Here is a 26210-nt window from a genome sequence, read left to right as displayed (position 1 = left end):
TGAATGTTAAGATGTGAAGATGGGTGGTGTAGATGAGTTTTTTTTTTTTTATGTGTTGTTGAACGTTTTTAGACTGTTTTGGATATTAGTTTGCAAAATTAGGTCAATGTACTTTCTCTGCTAATGAGGTCTGGGAGGCTGTAAGGTTAAATTTGGAGATTATGACAGATGATTTCATGGTTGAATCTTGCTATGCTGAATTTGGGGCATGATCGTAGAAGGTGGTCTATTGTTTGTGGGGTGTTTCCGTTACAGGGGCAGAGATCGTCAGTGATAATTTTCATTCTTTTTAGGTATTTCTTGTGGCAGCCGTGTCCGGTGAGAATTTGGGTTAGATGGAAGGAAATGGCGGTCTTGTTCCGGAGCTCTTTGATGTGGTTTAGAGTTGGTAGCCAGTTCTTTAGGTGTATTCCGGTAGTAGAGGTGAAGTAGTCGTTGCAGTGCGCTTTTTGTGTTTCTGTTTTACAGAGGTGCTTAATGTAGGAGATGGGAAAGTGGTCAAAGTCGGGTGCTCGGTGGAGAGTGGTGGCGGTTTTGGCTTCCTGGTCGGCTTCCTCATTTCCAAGCAGTCCTGCATGGGCCTTGATCCAACAGAACTGTATAGTGCCTCCTTGTGTGATTTGGTGGATTTTCACCTTCCATAATAAAATCTTTCAAGAGGACTCTTCACCTGTTATACTTACTTTACTCTTTATTACTATACACCTATTGAAAATAATTAATTATTAGGCTTAAGCATCTGCTCTTGATTAATTTATTCTAAGCCTTATTTATTACACGGAACCATGCTTAAAAGGTTCTTCCACACGTACCTATTGAACCTTTTAAGCATCAGCAACTACTCTTAAAAATATATTGACAACTTCTAGAAAAATAAATAAATTCCAATGACAAATATTCTTATGTCAAACATAACACTTCAAACAGAATGTAGGTAAAACAAGTATAATAATCGATTTAGATTTCACCTTAAAACCATTGAACATGTAATCTTTACAAAATTCCTATAATTACCACTATGACCGCGGACCAAACAACCTCTTCTGGGCAAGGTTTTAGCAAATAACATGACTGACAGTTTTCCACTCTAAAAATACCAACCTCCCAACCAACCAACCAACCATCCAATCCCAAACCAATAGGAACCTAAAAACATCCAACAGAAACCCGTTGCCGATCGCAAAAATGGCTTGTTGCTGTCAATCCTGCAAAAGTAAGTACTTAAGATACCTATTTTGAATGCTGTAACTTTTGCTAGCGCCATTGTTGCGACAAAATTTAGCTCCTTGTTGCTAAACACTACCGTAATAAGCGCTTATTACATCTACCCTTTTTCTAGTCTCAATTTCGAAAGGGGGCCGGTGTAGGTACCTATTTTCGATGGCCGGCCAGAATTGTGTGAACGAAATATTAGAACATCGTTAATATTACTTGAAATATTAAATGTAGGTACTTTGTCTTGAATATTTTATTGAAAGTAATTAGCCTAAATTATTCAAAGTTTTATATTTATACACAACTAAACTAGCAATGTCGATTGCGGAAGTAGTTTTTTTTTACGGTGTCCTATTACGTGGAAAGAAAAGCTGCTGTCAGGATGCTAACTAGGGTAGGGTCGGGTAGCTTCCGTTGGCCAGCCTCCCTACAAAAGTGCCCGACGAACGAGTGGATGTAATAAGGCTGCATCGTCATTTTACATCACCTATCTACTGCTAATATAAACAGCTACTGATAATGAGCTAGAGTGCGACCATGATAAAGTTTCCCACTCCAAGTGCTGCGTGATATGCCTGTGGAAACTTAGCGTAGACCGACTCTTAATACCAATAGGCAAAAAATGTTATTACCTAATAGGAACCTGTTCTACCTTAGACAGCTTTTTATTTTATGATTTGTAGAAAAAACTAAAGGCTGCAGAATTGTTGTTTATCCGAATATCATAAGATACCTACATTAATAAAATATCGAATACGATATAAAATTCCGGGATTGGGGTGCTTATTCTGATAAGATAGGTTGGCAAAAAAAGGCAAACGTGTCCAAGGAATGACACCCCTGATGTACCTTGGATATATCCCGTTGTACCTCGAACGTGATAATTTTAATTACTAAATTTATAATATAATCATAGAAATATTATTTACAGTACATATGGTGCTACTTTACCGCACTAGTGCGAAAATTAGCATATTACGTTACTATGTCGAACATTTAAAGGGCCATATGTACTGTAAAACGTTGTACGATACATGTGCGAATAAGTAATTCGCAACTCGTGTCGATTTAAGGCGCGGTGAATAGTAAAATGCGCTATTTTTAAATCGATATTAACAGGCTTGTACAAGGATTTCATCGATTATTTTCTAGTATGTATAACTTCAGTCCTTGAACTAGCCGTATGCTTGTCAGAAACACGATGGCTCATCTTTTTCTCGATAGATTTTTGCTTTGAAAATATGCTTAAAACTGTATTTATTTCGATATTTTAGAAGTACTATGACGAATATCAATATGAAATTTACTTCATTCAATAGCTTTTAAGTAACTCTAACATTTTGCTTGTCAGTTTATCGATGCGTTAAATTTTTCATTCATAATTATGAATTCAACATTTTGTCTACTAAACGTTACCCTGCGCGGCAATACCGTCAGTACGCCAGTACGCTCGTGACCACTGTCAGCGTCGGACCTGTGCTAGTTTAGCGGACGTTACATAAAATGGATAATCACACTATAAATACACAAATATGTTATACACACAATATTTTCATCACTCTTACGAAGAAAAAATAATTTTTAAGCTAATTGATTCTTAAATACGGTGACATTTCAGACATCCATCCGTCATATTATCTTTTTTGACAAGTTTTACACACGCACCTAATACAGCCACGATTAACCAAATGATGAAATGGTGCCTTGCACCCGAGTTAAACACTCTACTTTTCATTTTTAATACGAGGAAGGTAAAATACATGTACATTTTAAAAAACACTGCTAAGTATAAAATTCAGTAGTACTTATTTCGTGAGGAGTACTTTTAATTATCAATTTAGGTAAAATAATATTTTGAATGGCTATTACAGTAATAATCAAATTGAATACCTATTTTTAACGTAAACAAATAAAATTAATCCGCTTGTTTAATTTATATAAGTCATTATATTGGAACAGCTTCATTTTTAACACATACAGGATGCAGGAGATATACTGGATTTAAATATGTGGGATTTAAATAGTGCTTAGTGAAAGGTACCATTTCACGTTTTTGTGGAAGTGCTCAAATGGCTGTAATATTATAGTTTATGTTATAAGTGTTGAATTTGTTTGGTATTTCTGGTTTATTAACTTTCATATGGTATACACTTAAGACTTTATTTACAACATTTATCAACTATTTTATTTTGTAAGGTGAGCAGGAGTGATATTTACCCTTCAAATTCCATTCAAAATTTTGCAAGTACTCGGTTCGGAAGTTCATATATATTTGTACCTCTCGCCAATATTTTTATTTCACTGGTTAATTATTCTAGAAATTCAAGAATGTCACTAAATTCCATTTTTGATAATGTTAAACATAAAGTCCTTTGTAAAAGTTTGGTATAATACTTTTATACCATGCTATTTCTGTTTTGTATGAAATGAAAACTGGTGACATTTTATTTCTTTTTTCAAGTATAAATTTCGATGACACTCTGCCGTCAATTTCAGGTCTCAGCCAATTTTACCTTCTTCTTTAAAACCTTGTTATGTCTTTGTGATATGCTTTTACTATTTTTCCTGCCAATACAAAATATAAGTAGAAAAATCGATCGAAAGTTTCGCAAAATATATTTTCTTCATGTTTGCATTAGGGTGCTTATGTGTAATATGTATATATTAAAATAGTTTATTTTGAAATGAATCACTAGTCAAGGCCTATAGTATATCCCTTCAAGTGGCAGAAGCCAAAACGTAAAAAGTAGTCACGTGGCGGGGCCCCGTCGGGTGTTCAGCGCGGATTTAGAGAATATTACAAATTCAACTATTTAAGCTTATCTATGTTTAAAAGTATGCTTATCTATGTTAGAATAAGCACTAAATACGCTATTCGAATAGAACAATTAAATTATTGTCTTCTTCTTCTTGGTCCCTCAATGCTGAGGATCGTGACATCATGTCCTTCTGTTGAAGTTGTCCTTGTTGTTGTTAAATTATTGTAATGTTTATGCATTTCGCCACATGCACCTAACTAATCAAACCTAGCAACAGTGACAGTTTTCCAGTTTCCTTATTAAAAATGAGCACCACCACAAAACAAAGTTATGATTGGAGGTAATTGTTAATTAATTTTCTACGTAGGGCTTAAAATTCAAAGGTTAAGTCATAAAAAGTGCCCGTGAGGAAACGGAATTTTTTAACCACGTATTCCTGAGGTCATTAGAAGAATTTCATGTACAAGTTTAAGTCAAATTCGCAAAAAAGATTTTTTTTTTACTTTTTGTATGTTTTTAAACATATTAAGTTCATGTTCTTGGAAAATTTATGGATTAATATAAATTGGTACATTTTTTTTCGTAAAAATTAGTCTATTCAAATGGTACCTTGTGACTTTGATATCTGTCAAGAAGGTAGTCTAGACTAGGTCCCAAAGTGGCGACTGGCGTCATAGCCATCAAAAAGGCGTTATGCACTAAAACACAACGAAAAATATTTTTTTTAATTGGTATTAATTCTGAAACTAGGCGAATTAAAAAAGTTTATATGACATTTTTGCCTCTAAATACGATCCGGAATATACTGTTAAAATCTTTCCGTTTCCTCGAGGGTACCGTGTATTTACAAAATAACCTCTTTAAAAATCAAGACAGAACTCGACCTAGGCGTTCGATCCCGGATGAACGGTCCTTAGCAACCAAGCGTTAACAAGCGTGTGTATGTATATTTTCCTTGTCTAACTTGCTAGCTACTTTTGGGCGCTAGAAGAGCGTAAATATACTTCAGTCTTCAATTTTGCCACTAAATATGGCAACACCTCACTAACCACCGTCTGTTGGCCGACAGCTTTCTGGCTATCGCATCGACCCGTGAGTGGTGGGCCACCACTTGAAGGGATAAATAACATAGTTGACGATAAAATAATTTTGTTCATCGGAAAGTTTTGTATGTTATTTAACTTTACGGAACAGGTCTTAACTGTACTTCTTTCCAAAGGAAAATAATACTCATTGAGACAATTCTAACAACCTCAAACGCAATTTGGTTGCGATATTTTAACACAGAGTTCCTATGGCCACCTCCTCTCTCATGCATCAGATCAGCTCGATGGTACCATATTATTTCATTGTCACCCTACTTACATATGTATGCAGATTTTCAACTTCATCTGAAACCTCAGTGGGTCAAATATACTTGTAATATTTGATTACAGACAGAGTAGACAGACAACAGACTGATTCTTTATTAGACATTAATTAAAGTCAGTCAATTATACTCATTACTATATAACTTCGAAGTAGTAGTAGTAGTAGTATAAGTGCATTTTTGCCATTATAAACTTTAAATAATAAATAATAATAGCAGTTTTCTCGACTTTTGCATTTAAAATTTATAATCGTCTTCATTGTCGTCAATTCAAAAAATAATATAGAAATAGTCGTTACAGTTAGAGTCATGGTTCTTTTTTGAGAAGATAGCATAATTTATCTACTTTTTGGAGCTACATATGCTTGTGCATACCTTATGCTTATGTTTTCAGTTATCTCAATACCAGCAAAAACATGCTACCTTTTTACGTTCACTTCCACAAATTACTTAGCTTTGCTAGTATTCTTCCTTTTTTCACTACTTGCCCGAAATTGACTTCTATTGCATTTTTAAGGTCAGCTAAGTTTTGAATAGGTATCTATATATGATTTAAAGCAGACAGTTGTAACTTTTGTCTGAATTAGTAAGTAATATTATTTCGACACAAAACGATTTGGTATCATTTTACTAGGTTCTCAATTTGCCGCGGTATACTCTAGTATTATATATAATTATCAAATTTTTAATTTCATTAAGTTTAAATCATAATCAATATAAATTTCCGGAAAAGATCCCAGAACTAACAAACCAGAATACGGATGGCGTCAGAATAAGGACGTAGGCTTGCTGCGAGCGCGGCGCGCGGGGCGCCCGCCTGCCTGCTTTACCACTTCGTCTGCTTCACCCCCTCAAAAACCTAGAATCTGTCTATAAGAGCGCCTTAACAGTCCTAAAGCGGTTTATTATATATAATTTCATTTTAAAACGAAAGGGGACGACCGCCCCAAAACCGCCTTTCCATACAAACTTAGTCCCCATCTCCCTCTCTGGATATAAACATTATTGAAAATATTTTTACACTATTTTATGTGTTTTAATCATAACTATGCCCGACCGTTTGATTATTTTCGATTTTTTCAATATGAGTTATGAGCATTTAAAAATTTCCATGAAACCTGTTTTTCGCTCCTAACTTTTATAATAATTAAAAAAAACGAAAATTATCAAATGGTCGGGCATAGTTATGATTAAAACACATAAAATAGTGTAAAAATATTTTCAATAATGTTAATATCCAGAGAGGAAAATGGGGACTACGTTTGTATGTAATAGCTATGACTAAAATACATTAAATTCTATAAAAATATTTTCCATAATGTAATGTAATCCAGGTAGGAAAATGAGGATATTGTTTGTATAGACAATCGATCGTCCTCTTTCCTCTTAACGCTTGGAGAGCGTTTTCACCTCCAAATCTTATTAGTCTCTACTCTGACATTGGGGATCTCTTACATCTCCAAAATGTATTGTTAACAATAGAGACTATACATCACTATTATATTGCAGTAATTATTTATTTTAAGATTTTACTATGTAATGTTTACCCAGGTATTGGCTGTTGTATTTATAATGTTGGTATTTTTCATGTACCCTATGTGATGTCACTGTAAATGTTTTATTGACTTTTAAAATAGCCCTTGAGGCCTACTTAACTTAAAGAATAAAATTTGAATTTTGATTTTTTGAATTTTGAAGTGACATCGTACCTCACTTGGTCACACTCTTTGCCATGAGTTAAAAAAAAGAGACACGCGAAGGGAGAAAATAACATGATTATTTTACCTCTCTCTGCTGTCATCTAAGATAATAAAGGCACCCTAAACTTTTAGTGCAAACATCCAATAAGAACATTATCCTTTCCATAGAAATACCTATTGAATGACTCAACAAATTTTAATCGCTTTCTGGGTACTTCGAATTAAACTATTTTTTTTATCAATATAACTAATATACTAACGACTATTTAATTGATAATGACGTCGTTAACAAATAACATAATTACTTAATTTTTCCCATTACTCCAATAAGTGAGGTTAAGCTCAGTAATGATATCGATATTTTAAGCATTTACTAAAACCCTTCAGCAAACAATATAATCGTAAATAACCTTGTACAACGATAACATGAGGTAGGACAGTGCACATATCATGTTGTAAATTGATAGCTATTCTCAATGACTAGTATTATTATACTTGTTATTATGTAATATTAAAATTGCGTGTACTCTTTATCATGAAATCATTTAAATTTACACGCGGTATAACCATTTCAGTTTAAGAGGGAAGAATAACTTTGCGATCCTAGCGAAATAACGGTACTTTTTTTCTAAGAAATTCCATTTCGGGAGAAAACGTTTTCCACTAACTAAAACTCACTTTGATTTTGATGTCGATCGCTTCAGCATAATATATTCTAGGTTTATAGATTTCGCTTTAATTTTTTTTTTGTTTTGCAAATGAAAAAAAAGAAAATCCTATAAACCGAGGCCCTGGGTGACTGCTTTGCTCGCCACCCTATAAGGCCACCACTGCATATAAGTGTTATGGCGTATACGTCGTCAAAGTAACCTTCACACTTTCAAGTTAACATTAGTTCGCATACGCCCGTGACCTTAGCCTGTGAGTGACGTTATTGTTTATCATGTTTTGGGTTCAAAGGGTTAAAATTATTAGGTTTTTACTGAAACACATTGGTAAATTTATTTTTTGTAGTTAGAAATGCATAAACACATATGCACCAACCAAGAGTGCAAAATAAAAAAAATGTAGGTATTATTTTTTATTTATTTATTTATGCAATGTGCCAAAAATATGTATATGCACAAGCCTATTTTTAGGTAGTTTACCCTTCTGCTTTTAGGTAGTTTACATCTATAGATACATAACAGACGCAACCTAAGTACTTACCTACTGTTTGTACTTTCAACTTCCTGGGTCAAAGATCGGTTACAGACAAGCCTTTTATAATGAGCGTACTCGTACGAGCGTTTGCACGCTCACACTATAGACCAACTGCAAGGAAAAGTAACGCGCGCGCATGGTAGTAAAAACCAAATGTAGTGAAATGTGATGCGCGTATAAGTTGTACCACCGAAACGACCGGTATACGCGCGTAAAAATATGCTAGTCTGAAACCACCAAAATAACTCTGTCATTTTTAGTTTGAGAGAAAAGTTTATTCAAATAAAACACTTTTATTTTTGCGTTTTCTATATGATGAAATTATACAATATATGTGTCATAATGACAGCATATACATCAAGTCCTCGGCCCCCTTTTATATACTCCTACTCTAACCTTATTTACCTGTGTCTTGAAATCACCAATATAAGTATATACAAATACATAACCGATCATCAGTCAGTCAGTCAGTCAGTTGTTGCTCGTCAGTCACTCTCCTGCCTCGATACAGACCGCTAATAACATGAGAATAAAAGTCATATTTTTGGTAGCAATTTTAGTATATAGTTTAACAAATAGTGATGTGTGCTCTTTGAAAATTTTAGCAGTGAATCCGTATCAAGGAAAAAGTCATTATTTCGTATTTCAACCGTTGTTGCTCGAACTGGCAAAAAGGGGACACGATGTCACCTCCATATCGTATTTTCCTCAGAAACAAAAAGCCAAAAACTTTACCGACATCTCCTTAGCTGGTTCAGTAAAAATTTTGGAAGATGTCTTTCCTATTGAAAGATCATACAAAACCGTAATAAGTATCGGTTTGTTTTTAGCAACCAGTGGTAGTGATAATTGCAGAGAATTGTTGCGAAATGCAGAAGTGCAGAATTTATGGAAATCAAAAGCAAAGTTTGATGTAATATTAGTTGAGCAGTTCCAAAGCGACTGTTCCTTGGGATTGGCATATGTGTTGGGAGCGCCTGTGGTCGGTCTGACTTCACACACTCCAACGCCCTGGCATTTTGACCGGTTTGGCATGCCTAACAACCCATCATACGTTCCCTTCATGTTTTTCGAAGGAGGAACCAAACCATCTCTGTACCAACGTATAGAAGCATTCGTTTTTAACGCTTACTTCAATACTTTATACACATATATGCAAAGGACCGATCAGAATACTTTGGCTGAATATTTCGATGATGTGCCTCCACTGGAAAATTTGGCAAGAGATATGAAATTCTTACTTTTGTACAGAAACCCCATCTTATTTGGACCGTCGTTAATTCCTGAAAATGTCAAAGAGGTTAACGGATATCACGTCGCGACCCCAAAGCCGTTATCAGGCGTAAGTATTCCATTCATCTATATTATCTAAATGTCACCAACGCGGAGCCGAAACTTCGAAAACTAGAAAGTTAAATTTGCACACCAGTACCCCTAGTGTAAATTTAGTCGATAGCGAAACGTGACGTATGCGTTTGCGTTAAGTCTCATTTTGTATGGGTTTTTGAACAGCGCGCCAAGCGGGACGTTTTGGAAAGTCAAAAATCTCATACAAAATGACACTTAACGCAAACGCGTACGTCACGTGTCGCTGTCGAAAATATTTACACTAGGGGTACAGGTTAAATTTATAATGTGTACCTACAAGAAATGAGAAGCTATTTTGAGAAATTCAAACCATAATGGGATTCAAAAGGGGATCAAGTATGGGGTTCAAGTTTTATTTTAAGCTAGGAATTTTAACCTTTGTAAAAACGTACTCTATTTAAATCTAAGAAAACGAATTTTAGCGTTTTTGAAAATAATCATCTTCTTAAAGGGTTAAAAAGAGGATGAACGTTTGTATAGGTATGGAGTTCAAGTTTTACTTCAAGCTAGGAATTTGAAATTTCGTTTAAAGGTATTTTTTTAAATCGGCACAAAAAAACCTTATTTCAGCGTTTCTGAAAATTCATTTTCTAAGGAGTTAAGAACCATTTCGCTGCAACTGACGTTCCTGCTTACTGGCACCAGCTTGTTAAACTATGAATGTGTAGGTATCTTTCGTTAGGATATAAGTATACCGAGGGAGGACATTGAAACGTATTTACCCTACCCTTTTATCATTAAATAACACATATACATGTAGCGAATATGTTACGTTATACGTGGTTTACACACTTTATACCTACTTATCGGATTCCATTTTTCTTTGTGCCTTGTAGTTAGTGTATGTTTGTGGTTTTTATTATGAATCGTTTTATTTTTATTTTGCCTTCTTTTTCTTCTTGGGTTTTTTCTTGCTACTGGGCTGTACGAAGTTTCACTATTTTAAAATATTCTGGATTTAATATTTTTTTCTGTATTTTTAAATTTAATTCATTCGTTTTGATATATATATTCAAAATTCAAATTCAAAATTCAAAAAAATATTCTGCAAGTAGGCCTCAAGGGCTCTTTTACAAGTCAATACAAAATTTATAGTAACAGCATATAGTGACATGAAAAATACATAACAACATTTATAAATACAACTGCCAATACCTGGGTAAACATTACATTATAACAATCTTAAAATAAATAATTACTACAATACAAAAGAGATGTATAGTCTAATATATGATATGAGATGTATAGTCTAGTATATTTTTTATTACAATAACCCTTTTTTTTTTAGGGGAGAAAATGCATTCCGCTTACCACCCGGGTGCGGGGGGTGACCCGAGTGGTTATGTGGGACTCCCATCTAGGCTAATGGGGCCCACGGTATACCCACTAAAAACCCCCCTGTATGCCGCCTCGCCGCCCTATTGGTGGGGTTACAGGAACGCATGCGTACTCATCCGCGACCCCACCGGCGGCAGCCGCCCACGAGCGACTCCTTCGCTAAAGCCCGAAGGCACTTCACGCTAGGCGCGCCAGATGGTTTGACGCGCCTTCCTCCTCGGCCTCCGTCCAGCAGTGTAGCGGACCCCCCCAAGCCCGCCACAAGGAGGCCACGGGCGCCAGAAAACTCCCCGGCGCCCGGACAAAGATGAGGTCAATGGTTCTGCCGCAAACCGCAACTCGGCTGCAGAGGACAGGGAGAACGGCACACCGTAACACCGACACTCCTCTTCCTCTGCAGCCCCACCAACGCCGCTACAGCGGAACGGCCCCGCCAAGATCGCAGGGGATAGGGAGAGTGGCGCATCGTGATACCATCACGCCTCTTCCCCTGCGATCCCACCTCGGCCGTCGAGGATAGGGAGAACGGCTAATCGCAACACCGACACTCCTCTTCCCCGACGGTCCACCTCCAACGCGTCACAAGCGGGCTTACTAAGCCGACTTGGAGCGTCCTCCTCGGGCCAGCCCGCACCTCAAACAGGCCGGCCCTGGTTGCCTCTTCGCTTCACCGTGGGTGACCAAGCCACGGCTACTAAGCGCCTCCACCACGACAAGGTGGGAACCCGCGGGGGGTATTACAATAACTCTAACCTAACCTAACTTTAGTGCAATGGGAGAAAGGGCGGTGCTTAGTTTGGGACGCTACGTATGTCAAAATTGAGCTATTTACTACAAAATATTTTGCAATAACTGGAATCTTTGTGCCCAAACCGTTTCTCTTCCTTACAATTACAATGGTAATGAATTTTCCTTATAATAGAATTAAAATTGTTAATAGCTTTAGAGTTGTTTCTTGGTCAGTAAATAGCAACAATCGGCGGTCGAATTTAAACTGTCACAAGTACGACTAACATTGAACTAATTCTAACTGTTTGACGGTTTACGGTGAGCGACTAAAAATTCGTGATTTAAATATTTGACAACGCTTACCTACTTTTATGGTGCTGTAGGTTCAGAGAGCGAAGCAAACTTTATTTTTAGATCTTTCTCGAGGAATTTTATCGAATCGATGCCCGAGACTTTAACTTTCGCTCGATCGAAAAAAAATCACGAACATAGGTCTAAAATTCCCTTTAAATTTTTTTAACAAATTTTGCATAGCTAAAAATATGAAAAATACTTCTAAAAATCGGCAATATCATGTAACTTGTCGATTACTTTATTTTATTTAAAGGTACAAAAAACTAAAATATGATATCCAATTTCCCGGGCACCACATCCGTCTCGCTCACGCTTGCGCTCAACGAAAGTGAGAGCAGTCCATTCTACTAATTAAATTGAAAATGAGTGGTCAAACCCACTATTTTCAAATTTTTATCGCTCGTTTTTCAAAAATAGCATTTCACCGTATTCCACAGATTTTTGAGTGACGAAATCGAGCGCTCGAAATTCATAAATCGTCCCACAGAACACGAACGTCTGCGCAAGACTTGTACCCTTTTTCACTAGGTCTGCAGATTTGAATGTACAGTCAGCTGCAGAGAGAGGTGATCCCACCTGCATAGACTTATTGTATGCAAATAACTGCTATTTAAAATAAAACACTGACAATTATTTAGCAGCATCGATCGCACTAATTTCTACTAACATCGACAACTTATCCAGAATAAAGAGTTAACTGACAGTAGCGGGTGTGAAAATCTGATCATTTTTATGAGATAGATTTAATTTTATATACCTACCTGACTCAGCTGTTTATTCTTCCTATTTCTATAAGAATTATTGCGAACGGTTACTGCCGAATGCATTACCTACCGAGAGTTTTTTAACCCTTACGGCCCGTTTCGAAGAATGATTAAGACACGTTTAAGATCTTGGAAGGATCTTTAAAAGATCGATAACTAAACGTGTCAAAATTGACGTTTATTTCGATTCCGCTATGATCCCAATAAAATCTATCTACGATATTTCTAACGCCAAAGTGACATTGGTTGCCCGAATCGAGCTGCTTCTGTCAATTATGCGACATACAAACGATAACTAAATGAGAACTTATCTGAACCAGAACTTATCGTTATCGTATCGCCTTTAGTCAGGTAGAGATCACATATATAGCAAATGTTTTTTTTAACGAGCGTAGTTACTACTAGGACCACTAAATCTCATTTATGTAGTGGTATTAGTGATATTGTAATATCTATAAAGTTACCAATTTCCGAACGCAAAAAATGGTTGTATCAAAACAAATTGCTTTGACGTAGTGTTGCTCATAGTGTTGTGTTCCTGCCGGTGAGTAAGGTTGCCAGAGCTCAACGAGGGGGGGGGGGGGGGTTAGGGTCGGCAAGGCGCATGTAACTCCTCTGGATTTGCAGGCGTACATGGGCTACGGAGACTGCTTACCATCAGGCGGGCCGTATGCTTGTTTGCCACCGACGTAGTATAAAAAAAACGTATTAGTTGTTAAATTGAAATTACCAGAAAATTGTCATTTATATGCGTTTCGCCCGTTATAAATTGCTGTTACACTGAAAAAAATACAGTAAGTGCTACATGTTGTCATTTTTAGAAAGCATATTAGATAATGTATGTGTAGTATGTTGCAATTTATCATAGTTATTGTTTTTTTTTTAAATATTCGCTCTAAAATTTTGTGGTTCGTATATGACCCTCTGCCCGTTTGGGATCAAGACAAGTGGTATATATGTGGCCACTGCTCTGCAGGGTATTCACATAATATTTAAGGGTTAGACTATTAATATAAAAGAACCGTTTTTTAGAGTTCTGTACCCGAAGGGTCAAACGGGACCCTATTACTGAGACTTCGCTGTCCGTCCGTCAGTCCGTCCGTCCGTCTGTCACCAGGCTGTATCATCTCATGAACCGTGATAGCTAGACAGTTGAAATTTTCACAGATGATGTATTTCTGTTGCCGCTATAACAACAAATACTAAAAACTCCCATACAACAAACATTTTTTTTTTGCCGTTTTTATAAATAATGGTACGGAATCCTTCGTGCGCGAGTCCGACTCGCACTTGCCCGTTTTTTTTTCCAGTGACTAAAATAGCACAATAAAAGTATCTTCTATTTTTACGACGTGGGCCACTGGTAACGGGCAGTGAACATATATCGACCACAGGGTTTAAACAAAAAAAAACTAGAAATTAATTTTCTATTAAATAAAATAAATAAATAAAATAAAATAAAATCACTTTAATTCAGACAAAAGTCCATAATAATAATAATAGAATAAGGTAAAAATAAGAACTAAAATACAATAAAATTAAAGCTTATACATTAGTATAACTAACTATTAAGTTGCTTCAGTCGATAGGTATGACTAGTCTCAATTTATTTACATTATTATTATTGCAATATAACACTGTTATTTGTTATTTATTTGTAGTTTTACATGTATGTAAAATGTATAATTGTTGGTGCAATAATGAATGTTTACTTACTTATTTATCAACCGCAATCCACACTCAAAAGTAAAAAAATTGTCAGACATGTTTAAGGGTTAAAAGGTTTTGAAAAAAGGCTGTGTACAAGTTTTTAAATAGTCGTCAACACGCACGGGATATCCCTAAAATTACCAGTGTCTCTAGGCTACGGTATTTGCTTATGAACTTAAAAAATATCTTTAAACACTTTCAGACAGTTCTTATATAAAAGTTTCGAAAAAAAGATGATGGTGAGGACGTGAATAAAAAATATATTACCTACTTAATGGCCAATGCAATATTTCTAAGAACACTTAAAAGGTGCTTATAAGTTAATAAATCGTTTAATTATTAAACTTTTGCTGTACGCTTCAACACAATATATCAAACCTTGAACAAGGTTAACTTAGGACACATTGTACACTGATATAACTATTATCCACAACGTGAATTGCATATTTTAAGCTCTTTATCAATAAACCGTCTACGCAAACAATCATTGTACACTTAAATAGAATTTGCGCTTGCTGCCGCTCAGTCAGTCTCCTGCCGCGGTACAGACCGCCAATAAAATGAAAATAATAGTGAATGTTTTGTTTGCAATTTTAGTGTGTAGTTTAACAGTTAGTGATGTGCACTGTTTGAACATTTTAGCAGTGAATCCGTATCAAGGAAAAAGTCATTATTTCGTATTTCAACCGTTGTTGCTGGAACTGGCAAAAAGGGGACACGATGTCACCACCATATCGTATTTTCCTCAGAAACAACCAGTCAAAAACTTTACCGATATCTCCCTAGACGATTCAGTGAAAATTTTGGAAGATGTATTTCCTATTGAAAAGTCGTACTTGAGTGTATTAGGTATGGCTATATTTTTAGTTACCAGTGGTACGGATAATTGCAGAGTATTGTTGCAAAATAAAGAAGTACAAAACTTATGGAAATCAAAAACAAAGTTTGATGTAATATTAGTTGAGCAGTTCCAAAGTGATTGTGCCCTGGGATTAGCATACGAGTTAGGAGCGCCTGTGGTCGGTCTGACTTCACATACTCCGATGACCTGGCATTATGAACGCTTTGGCATGCCCAGCAACCCATCATATGTTCCATCTTTATTCTTCGGAGGGGGCACTAAACCAACTTTGTATCAACGTATCGAGGCTTTCTTTTTCAACACTTACTTCAATACTTTATATAATTCGTACGCTCAAAGAACCGATCAGAAAACTTTGGCGCAATATTTCGATGATGTGCCACCATTGGAAGAGTTGGGAAGGCAAATAAAGTTTTACCTTATGTACACGCACCCTGTCTTATTTGGATCGTCATTGATTCCTGAAAATGTTAAAGAGGTTGGAGGTTATCACGTTGCGGCACCAAAATCGTTACCCGGCGTAAGTGTTTACATTTTTTATCCTCATCTCAAGAGACTTTAAATTAATAAATTACGAGAGAATGCACTTAATAGTGAATTGAAATACGAATGCATAGCCTTGATCTTATTAGATCTTTGTGAGTTGTGACTCGCATTAAAACTATGGGATCAAATCCTGTCTAAAGCAAATGGATGTACGAAAAACGACTCTTCGTTGAAGGTAAACAAGGTTCAATCTCAAGTGAAAACAGACAAGCAGATCTATGAAGCAACAGAACTTCAATCGTGGTATAAGTACGCCACACACGACGCTACCATGTGTGGCGACGACATAAATTTGCCAATTTATAAGTTCACACACAATAAATCTTCATTGACAACGAAATGGATATTTAACCACAATGAAACCCGGTCAAGGCAATCACTCAGATATTTTCCAAGTAGGATAAAAAGTTTAAAAAACCGGCATCTCAGGGAAATAATGTGCTTAATTAGTTCACTTCTTTTTATTATTAATGTTAAGCATGAGGAAATAGGAATAGGAGGAGGAGAAATTTTCATCTAAAACAAATTTCAATTTAATTTAGTTACCTATTAGCATTGTTCATAAACATTTATGTAATACTAGCTTTTGCCCGCGACTTTGTCTGCGTAGAGTTAATACTTATATCCATATACCACTTTCATAAGTAATTCAACCCCGCCCCCCTTCACTCCCTTAAGGGATGATTTCCGAGATGGAAACTATCCTATGTCCTTCCCCGGGACTCAAAAAATCTCCATACGAAATTTCATCTATATCGGTTCAGCTGTTCAAACGTAACTGACAGACAGAGTTAGTATGGAGTGAAATGTAAAAAAATACCAAAACTGACTACATTGAGTTGCATCCGGCCTTATTGAAGAACTAGATAGAATTATGTCAATCTTGTAATCAGATTATTATGAATGATGATATATGGACGAATTAGGTGATAAGATACGTATTTTAAGCGATGACATGATTTTATTATTCGGTAACACAAATAGATAATATTATCGAAAATATTTTCCTTGGTATGGTAGTACGCAGGTATGTACGCATATTGCTTCGTTTCCAATTGATTTTTATACAGCAAATGTTAGTACCTATACCTACATATTCAGTACCTCTAGTGTAAATAAATTCGATTTTGAAACGTGACGTACGCGTTTGCGTTTAGTCTCATTTTGTATTGGATTTAGAAAGAGCGCGCCAAGCGGGACGTTTTAGAAACTCAAAATCCTATACAAAATGAGACTTAACGCAAACGCGTTCGTCACGTTATGATGTCGATAAAATTTACACTAGGGGTACTGAAGCCTTATTAAGTTATTACCCAATATCTGAGCTATAACGATAGACATACCTTGAGGCTAGCCATAATTCCAGTCACTATGGTAAACGGTTTTTAAATTAGGTAAATCAGCTAAAATCTTAAACAGCGGCAAATGATAAGTTAGCCCTCAATTGAGGTTGTAATTGTAACATAAGAACACATTAAGGTCAGTGATTTAAAATGATATTGGTCCCACTTACTAACTGCGAGTGTCCGCAAACTTGTCAAATCATGTAGGGGAAACTGTTGTACCTTGGGCCTAGTTTTACCTCGGACAGTTTGCAGTATTTCCACATTGCCACGATTATTGAAATATTTCATTTATATTATTTGAAACGTAAGAGACCTTTAACCGTAATAAAAAATAGTGGAGATCCGTTTAACGGCATATTTCGTATCGTGTTCTGAGTAGGAAAAGTAAGAAGAAAAATTTTTTGACACGAAAAAAAGTTCATTTTTTCTATGGGGCAGGTGATCTAAATGGGCCAATGCTCCATACAAAGGTCAAAAAAAAATTATTTCTGAAAAATATTTTTTCTATTTATCTGAATACGATACCGAATATGTCCTTATACGGATCCCTGCTATTTTTGTTGCAACCAGTATAAATATTATTTCTATGATTATATTATAAATTTAGTAATTAAAATTATCATGTCCGCGGTACAACGGAACATGTCCAAGGTATAATCATCCATCAACCATCAGCCGTAAAAGTGAGATGAATTCATAATTTTTCCATACAATTTCGCAGCTCACTGTACATCAGGGGTGTTGTTCCTTGGTCACTTTTTCCTTTTTTGTCGTCAACCTATCCTATATATAAATAACCCAATCCTTTAATTTTGTATCGTATTAGATAGTTTATTAATGTATCTTATGATATTTGGATAAACAACAATCCTGCAACCTTTAGTTTTTTTTTCTAAACTCATAAAAGAAAAAACTGTCCGAGGTAGAACAGGTTCCTCTACCTACTATGGACGTGAAAACAATATACCTACTACCAAGGTGGTCTGACCAAATCCGTCAAAAAACAAGACACATCAAACATGCCTAAAAAGGTATATTCAGGCATCGAAGATCTATGATAATATCCTATACATAATACCTATAGGTCTTCCGCTCAACTAAAGTGGTTGGTAAAAAGTTATTATTGTGTACCTAAACCTATCCATGTAATGTTCCATTACGTTACTACATTTTCATCACACTTGCTCGAAAAAGATCTTATTTCATGCATATGTATGATGTTTGAAATGTCATTGTATTTAAGAATGGTTTCGCTTAAAATTTAGTTTCTTCTTCGCAAGTCTGATGAAAAATATTGTGTGTGTAAGAATGTTGCAAACTCCGGTCTTTAATTCAAGACATGTTAAGTAACACCCTCGTTTCCGATATTTCACTTACCCCCCTCGTTGCACAATGTAAGTACTATTCTCATTTGGTATTTCACAGAACGTTTTATACGTGCGTATATGCTCGTTTTTAGAAGCGCGTGTAGGCGCGTACAGGCCAAATGTATCAAAATCTAACGCGCGTGCAAGCGCAAATGCCGAAATGACGCTAGAAAACGCTAGTCTGTAACTGCCCTTGAGCATAACTACTTATTTATAGCACATTTATTGCAATTAACGCTTTTTACGCTATGCATAGGTATGTGAACTAATAACCTCCATACATGCTAAAGAAGCTCTCCACTTGACTATTTACCTATCTTCTATGCAATCATGTACGAATACGAATTGACTGACTCAGCTACAAAAATGGCTGCTTATAAATCAAAAAAAGTCTTAGTCTTTATCCATTTACCAACGGGGTGTCAAAAAGGCTATGTCGACATAATATTACTCCAACACTAACACGGATTTCTAATAGCGATTCTCTCTGTTATCATTCTGAAAAACGTTATATGCTATGATAAATTTTGTAATACATCATAGTCGCTAAATATATACTAAAGAAACAAAATTCTAATGCTGGTTTTAATTACTAATTATGTTGTGGCTGATCTCGACCGACATAAAGAAGTGCACGTCATCATCACGGGTATCTCGACCAGTATATGAACAATACCTGAGTAGCATAATGTATACATGTTAATATACATGTTAACCCTTTAACCATAGTCAACATAGATGGAGATCACATTCAGATTATTCTAGGCTAGGCCACTGCGGGACATACAGCTCCAATTACGCTCCAATAGCTTGTATGACATGAAATTCTAGGAGAACCTCTCTGGCCCTTCCATACTCCTGCACTCGGTGCGCGTCACGGCACACCCTTCTACTTTCTCGGCCTGAAAATCCTCAAACCTCATGCCGATACTTCACATCCAGGGATATAGTAAATTATATCTACAACTACCATAAAATAACCAAATACAAAACTTTTCAGGACCTCAAGAAATTCATTGACGAAGCGGAGCACGGCGTGATCTACATTAGCTTCGGCTCGATGCTGCGGGCGACTTCCACTCCTCGTGATAAGCTGGAAGCCATCATCTCTGCTGTATCCGAGCTTCCCCAGAGGATCGTGTTCAAATGGGAAGAACCGAACCTTCCTGGAAACCCGAAAAATATTTACGTGTCTAATTGGCTTCCTCAGAACGATATTTTAGGTAGGTAAAAGAAAAGATATTGCTATACCTACGCCGGAAAAAAGCGAACAGCAAAGTGGTACCTAATCAATGAAAAAGTTTCACATCATTCTCGTTCCAGGTTTGAAGCTGTTTGAATCATGTAATAAGATATGTACATATCGCATGTAAACATGTCGCAGACCAATTGTAAGATTTCATCTTTTACAAACGGCGTCGTCAATTTACAAACGTGAATAGTACGGAAATTGCCGAAAGTAAATTGTAAAGTGTTCGCATTTTGTAAAATCCCTTACGACTCTAAGACGACGCATTGTAAATTATGGCGTCAGGTATCTTGATTTATTTCAGCAATTATAAAACTCATGAAAGTTTTGTTTGGTGAACTGGTTATTCATGGTATCGACTTCATTTTTGTAGTTGTCGTTACACGATTTGTTAACTTTTATAGCAGAGAAAACCGTATCAAAAGTTGCCTCTTTTTAAACAAACTTTTTATTTTATACAGGCAAATGGGATCGATTGAAGCTTCTAAATTTTCCATGAAGATTAGATTTACTTTAAATGGTAAAAACAGTTGTGCCGCATACGAGCTATAGAATAAGCTAGCGCAAAAGCAAATCAACTACGCGCAAAGTATCGGGATGAGCGCGGGATTCGGGATGCAAGCAAAGAAGCAAGCGCCGCATTTTTAGATTTTATTGTTTAACGATGCGTCACCTTAACAGCGCTGTGTGCAATTAGCAGCGGCATTTTGGTCGATTTAATTAATTAATTTACCACGCTTGACGCTGCACATCGAAACAACGAAAAACGCTGGGGTGTCCATCAGATCTGGAGTTTGTCGGACTTATTCAGGGCGCGGGAGGCGACGGAGGCTTTTGGAATTCGGTAGATCCGGCGCTGCGTAAGAGCCGCCTTTCCGCCCACGCGTGATGAAGCAGAGTCACTACACTCGGCTCCGCAGATTCGGCTTGCTGGTCGCCTGGCGAATAACTTGCGATACGACGCGGCGCGGCGGCCCAACGGCATTCGCGTTCACAAGGAGAACGCCCACGTAGGACACTTCCATAGGTATCAAAGGATTGAATTCACCCGCGCCGCGCCGCACAGCGAGCGAGGGATGCTCTCCCTCCGCGCCTCAGATTTCACAATTGCTCTCTTGGGGTAGGACAGACAAGACCACGCGGATAGTGGGGTGCTCTGATGCGGTTTTTGGTGACTTTGAGATTTTGGTGACCTAGTGGTTGATGGTGTAGTATAAAAGTTAATATAAATTGATAAAACAGCAAACCATGATCACCCTGAGACAGCCATCACGTTTACTTTGACAGTATTGATTGCGCACTAACAATTTCCCTTTGGAAGTTTGCATAACGTTTCACGTTTGTAAAATGACTACGCCGTTTGTAAAAGTCCAAATCTTACAGTTTGACTGCGACTATACAATAAATGCCATTGTCTCGATCGCGATATTGTAAGAAATAAAAAGCGGCCAAGTGCGAGTCGGACTCGCCCATGAAGGGTTCCGTACCATTTATGACGTATTAAAAAAACTACTTACTAGATCTCGTTCAAACTAATTTTCGGTGGAAGTTTGTATGGCAATGTATATCATATATTTTTTTTAGATTTTTCATTCTGTTATTTTAGAAGTTACGGGGGGGGGGGACACATTTTTCCACTTTGGAAGTGTCTCTCGCGCAAACTATTCAGCTCAGAAAAAAATGATATTAGAAACCTCAATATCATTTTTAAAGACCTATCCATAGATACCCCACACGTATGGATTTGATGAAAAAAGATTTTTTGAGTTTCAGTTCTAAGTATGGGGAATCCCCAAAATTTATTGTTTTTTTTTTCTATTTTTGTGTAAACATCTTAATGCGGTTCATAGAATACATCTACTTACCAAGTTTGAACAGTATAGCTCTTATAGTTTCGGAAAAAAGTGGCTGTGACATAATCGGACAGACAGACGGACATGACGAATCTATAAGGGTTCCGTTTTTTGCCATTTGGCTACGGAACCCTAAAAAGGCGTCTTCAATAAACTTGATGTACATGTATACAATATCAAACATTCCAGTTCATAAACTACTTACTTTAATAAATAGTAAAGTTTAATGCTTGCGCGCAGCTACGACGAACGAATAAATTTAGCATTACCTACTCTATTGATTGGAGGAATGGAATTGGAAGTATACCTCCAAACAAATTCTTTTTAAATTGAAATACTAATTATAAAATCTACTCGTAGGATCTAGGTAGTAAGTATCCAATTTTTGGTACATTCTAATTATTTTTTTTTTCTCATTCCAGCTCACCCGAACGTGATAGCTTTCTACTCCCATTGTGGCCTATTAGGAACGACAGAAGCCATCCACCATGGTGTTCCCGTATTGGGCATGCCAATCTTTGGGGATCAGCCCTCAAACGCAGCAGCAATTGAAGAAAGCGGCCTTGGCGTTCGGATCGACATTACGACCCTGACTAAGGAAGAATTGCTTAAACAGTTCAAAATCGTTTTAGATCCAGAGTGAGTAATTGTCATCTATCTAGAACACCGTACAAAAGGTAGCGGAAAATTTAACAACGCATTTTAATTAGTTTCGCTAATTTATTCTAACATGAAATCAAAGACGTTGACTACGCATGGATTAACTTTGTAACGCAACACAACTGGCCAAACGCAGTGTACCTATATAATGCAAATTCTGTGGCAGCAAGGGAAGTGAAAACATAATTATGAGAATTCACATTGGCGGTTTCATTTCCGTTGGGTTTTGTATTTTATAAGAATTTTATGCCAGCTTTTGACTTGACCTGTGCCTTGACATAAATATTAATTACTTTTTTTACATTTCAGATTCAGGCGTAAAGTAAAACGAATTTCCAAAGCGTGGCACGACCGCCCAATGTCTGCAATGGACACTGCTATCTACTGGATAGAATACGCAGTCAGAAACAAAGATTTGAACTTCCGCACGCCCGCGGCCGATGTGCCTCTCTACAAATACTTTAACCTAGACATTATAGCTATATTTACATGTATATTTTACGCTATGATTTATGTTATTAAATATGTGTTAAGTTTAAGAAGAACGCATCCGAATAAGCAGAGTAAGAAATCTAAGATGGCGTAGTTTTGTGAAATTGTCATGTGTGTATAGAAGTGTTTTTGTGAATGCAGCACAAATGTTTGACTGTTTAATAATGGTCTAAGATACGTTATAAGGAATAACTATCCTCAACTGTTATTTATTTGTAATAACTGTAATAAGAAATAAATGAGTAGATAATATTCACATTGACACATTGCAAATAGGTTGCCTAGTAAAATTGCGTTGACAGATTTTTTCACCTTTTTTGTTTGTTATTTAATCGTAAATTATATCAAATGACAGCTTACTTTATATAAAATCTAACTGTAATAGGTTTTCTTATAAAAAAGTTGGTCCAGTCCATGGCTGCCTAGATGAACCGATTTTTATCTATAATTATCCGTAGATATTCCTTATAACGTATCTCCTATGTATTATAAGAGCTGAGGTGGAACATTTAGATTATTCTGACAGAACGGGACCTATCGCGTATATTCAGGGTCAGGCGTTATAAATAAATGTTATTTATTTTGCCTGACCCTAAACTTTCAAACGCGACGTCGCTTTGTTGGTCGGACGAAGAGTTGTTACTTGACACACAAACATTCAGACGTTTAAGGTTTTTTCAGCCTTGTATTTGCTAATCTTTCGATTCCAAGACGACAGAATCTAAAGGAAGAATGAGACGTCACATCTGAACGTCATCGTTAGGAAAAATTAAATAAATATTATAGCACGCGGTTAAGTCCCATTTCCTTTCAATTATTTTTTTTTTTTTTTTATACTACGTCGGTGGCAAACAAGCATACGGCCCGCCTGATGGTAAGCAGCCTCCGTAGCCTAGGTATGTACGCCTGCAACTCCAGAGGAGTTACATGCGCGTTGCCGACCCTAAACCCGCCCCCCCTCATTGAGCTCTGGCAACCTTACTCACCGGCAGGAACACAACACTATGAGTAGGGTCTAGTGTTATTTGGCTGCTGTTTTCTGTAAGGTGGAGGTACTTCTCCAGTTGGGCTCTGCTCTAGATCTGGAATGACATCCACTGGCTGTGCCCTACCACACAAAGCAAGATGACATTCACAATGCCCATACCTCTCTTTTGGACGTAGTTTAAGGACGTACCCGGGTCCAATTACCTTGTAAATCGATATTTGTATCGCTTTTTGTAATCACCTAACCGACCAGGATTGCCTGATGAAAAATGAAATAATGAAATATGGGTCTGGATCCCTTTTCTCAACTGAAACATTATTTATTATTATTTATTTAATACAGAATAATTTATTAGAAATATTGTTAAAAAATGTATTACTTTGACTGTCTTTTTATTTCATTTCAACATTTTCAGAGTAGTAGTTTAAGTAAGAACTTAAACTAAGAAATTGAATGTGTGACCCAAGTAAGTAAGGAAAATAATGGAAGTACCTATAAAGAAGTGGTCAAGAGTATTTCTCCTTCAATCACAATTTTGTACGAATATGCAGTTTTTTTCATCATTAAAAAAGTGACTTTCGTAGAAGCCATTGTAGTTTTCAAGTTATGATTCAAGAAACTACCTATTGCAAGGTATGTTTTTCTGCCATAATATGCTGGATCCTGCAGGGAGGACTATAGAAATTAGAATCCCAATAGTTCCAATGTTACATTTTAACAGTGTTCAAGGCAATGCCGGGAGGTTTATATATTTTCGAAGGTAAGAAGAAAATACCATTCGTAGCGCCCATGCAGCGATGAAAACAAGCGATGATTATTTTAATTTTGTTTACGACAAACATGTCCGATGACACTGTGCCAATATTTGTGCAATTTGATTTCGCTAAGTAAAACGAGATAGAGTGCATCTACGGAGGTACGTGCGCCAAGACATACGTCATATGCCTTCATTAGTACAAGAAGGACCCGAATCAAGACATCATTACTCATGTGTTTATTTTAAAGAATATCTGGAGCGAATTGTTTACGGAGCTAGAGAGCGAGACGAAATTACCAGGAATTCTCCTGCTAATGTGCACTTTACCTGTCCTTACTTTACCTACCTCCGGAATATCTTGAATTCAAAAACGCTCTGTTGAGAACTCAACAAGTCAGTTATGCGCGGGACTCCCTCTGGTCGCATAACAACTTTAGTCATATTTTTAATTGTCATAACACTTTAGGTTTAAAATTGTAAGTCATAAAAATATTTAGTCAGAATTATTCCTGAGCATAACTGGGTTTCTGTCAGAAATGAGCTATGCCATAATTTTGATTAATTTAATTCGCATAAAATTTTAGGTTAGGTTCGTTAGGTATGCACAAAAAATATATTACAACTGCTATGTATGTCATCACTCATCAAATATTATGGCTAAAAATGTATGACGCAATATATGTAATATGACTTTTCATTTGTATGCGCAATGATGATTATGACACAAGTTGTTATGCGTATCAAAGATATGACCTTAACTTTTATGCAACCCAATATGGACCCGTTCTGCGCACATGAATGACTTCTAGGTCAGAGTGAGACACAAGTCACGGAAGTAAAAAAAAAACAATTTCAAACAGAATCAGAAGCTGCAAGTACTTACAACACCTAGTCTACTATCTTGTATACCGCTATTTGTGCCGTTCACGACAAAATTATCGTACGAGAACATTCCCCATACAAAACGGAGAACATTCTCGAGAACGGCACAACTATATGTATACCTAATTGCAAGCAATAAACATATACCTGCTTTACTATAAACTGTGTCATTTTTTATGGATTTCATCCTTTTAAAACGTTTCTACATAATATTAGGGCGTTACTACCTGGGCGACTTACAAGTCAGTATTTTGTTTGATATCTTGTAAACAAAAATTAACAAAATTACAAGAAATCAAACAAAAAAATTTACTTGTAAACCGCCTAAGTAGACCTAATATTATGTAGTACGAAAGTACCTACACATACGGATGCATAATATGTAGATGTACACGCACACATACATAGCTAGTCTCGGATACAAATTAGAGATAGCCAGGAGATAGCGCTTCGAAATTAGTTTCCTTAAAATGCTTAAAGAGGGCTCTCTTTTCCTGTATACTTACTTTACTCTTTGCCCTATTTATTACCTAGTCATGATTACCTACGTTAATATTTTATGTCAAGTCACCATGATGTTACAGTAACAGTTCCTCGAACAAGTTAGGCGCATGGCACATTACATCCGATTAGCACGTCACTTCGATGCTTGAGCGAGACAACGCTATGCGCGTCTTATAGCGTACAAATCTAATCGAA

The 26210-nt window shown here is 36.5% G+C and overlaps 2 protein-coding genes across 2 annotated transcripts in view; both read left to right on the top strand.

Annotated features, from left to right (window-relative positions):
* Nucleotides 1-568: 568 nt before the first annotated feature.
* The window catches only part of LOC133525661 (uncharacterized), a 47437-nt gene continuing 21795 nt past the window's right edge, over nt 569-26210 (top strand). The window contains exon 1 of the mRNA XM_061861998.1: nt 569-1213. Within this exon, the coding sequence (XP_061717982.1) occupies nt 1186-1213 (28 nt within the window). The 5' untranslated portion in view covers nt 569-1185. The remainder of the gene's footprint in view (nt 1214-26210) is intronic.
* LOC133525659 (UDP-glycosyltransferase UGT5-like) lies at nt 8755-24256 on the top strand. The gene is made up of 4 exons (XM_061861996.1): nt 8755-9588; nt 19631-19853; nt 22155-22371; nt 22702-24256. Exons 1-4 carry the CDS (start codon nt 8770-8772, stop codon nt 22976-22978), a joined length of 1536 nt encoding a protein of 511 aa, XP_061717980.1. The 5' UTR covers nt 8755-8769; the 3' UTR covers nt 22979-24256.

This window comes from Cydia pomonella, chromosome 15 (assembly GCF_033807575.1).
Source record: "Cydia pomonella isolate Wapato2018A chromosome 15, ilCydPomo1, whole genome shotgun sequence".
Classification (NCBI taxonomy): domain Eukaryota; kingdom Metazoa; phylum Arthropoda; class Insecta; order Lepidoptera; family Tortricidae; genus Cydia; species Cydia pomonella.
This window is presented reverse-complemented; position numbering and strand designations above follow the sequence as displayed.

Bases quoted from the DNA above. Each gene is read 5' to 3' on its own strand.
- LOC133525659 (XM_061861996.1), top strand. From the start codon at position 8,770: ATGAGAATAAAAGTCATATTTTTGGTAGCAATTTTAGTATATAGTTTA. The intron at 9,589-19,630 runs GTAAGTATTCCA...AAAACTTTTCAG, and splicing joins CCCCAAAGCCGTTATCAGGC to GACCTCAAGAAATTCATTGA. The intron at 22,372-22,701 runs GTGAGTAATTGT...TTTACATTTCAG, and splicing joins AAAATCGTTTTAGATCCAGA to ATTCAGGCGTAAAGTAAAAC.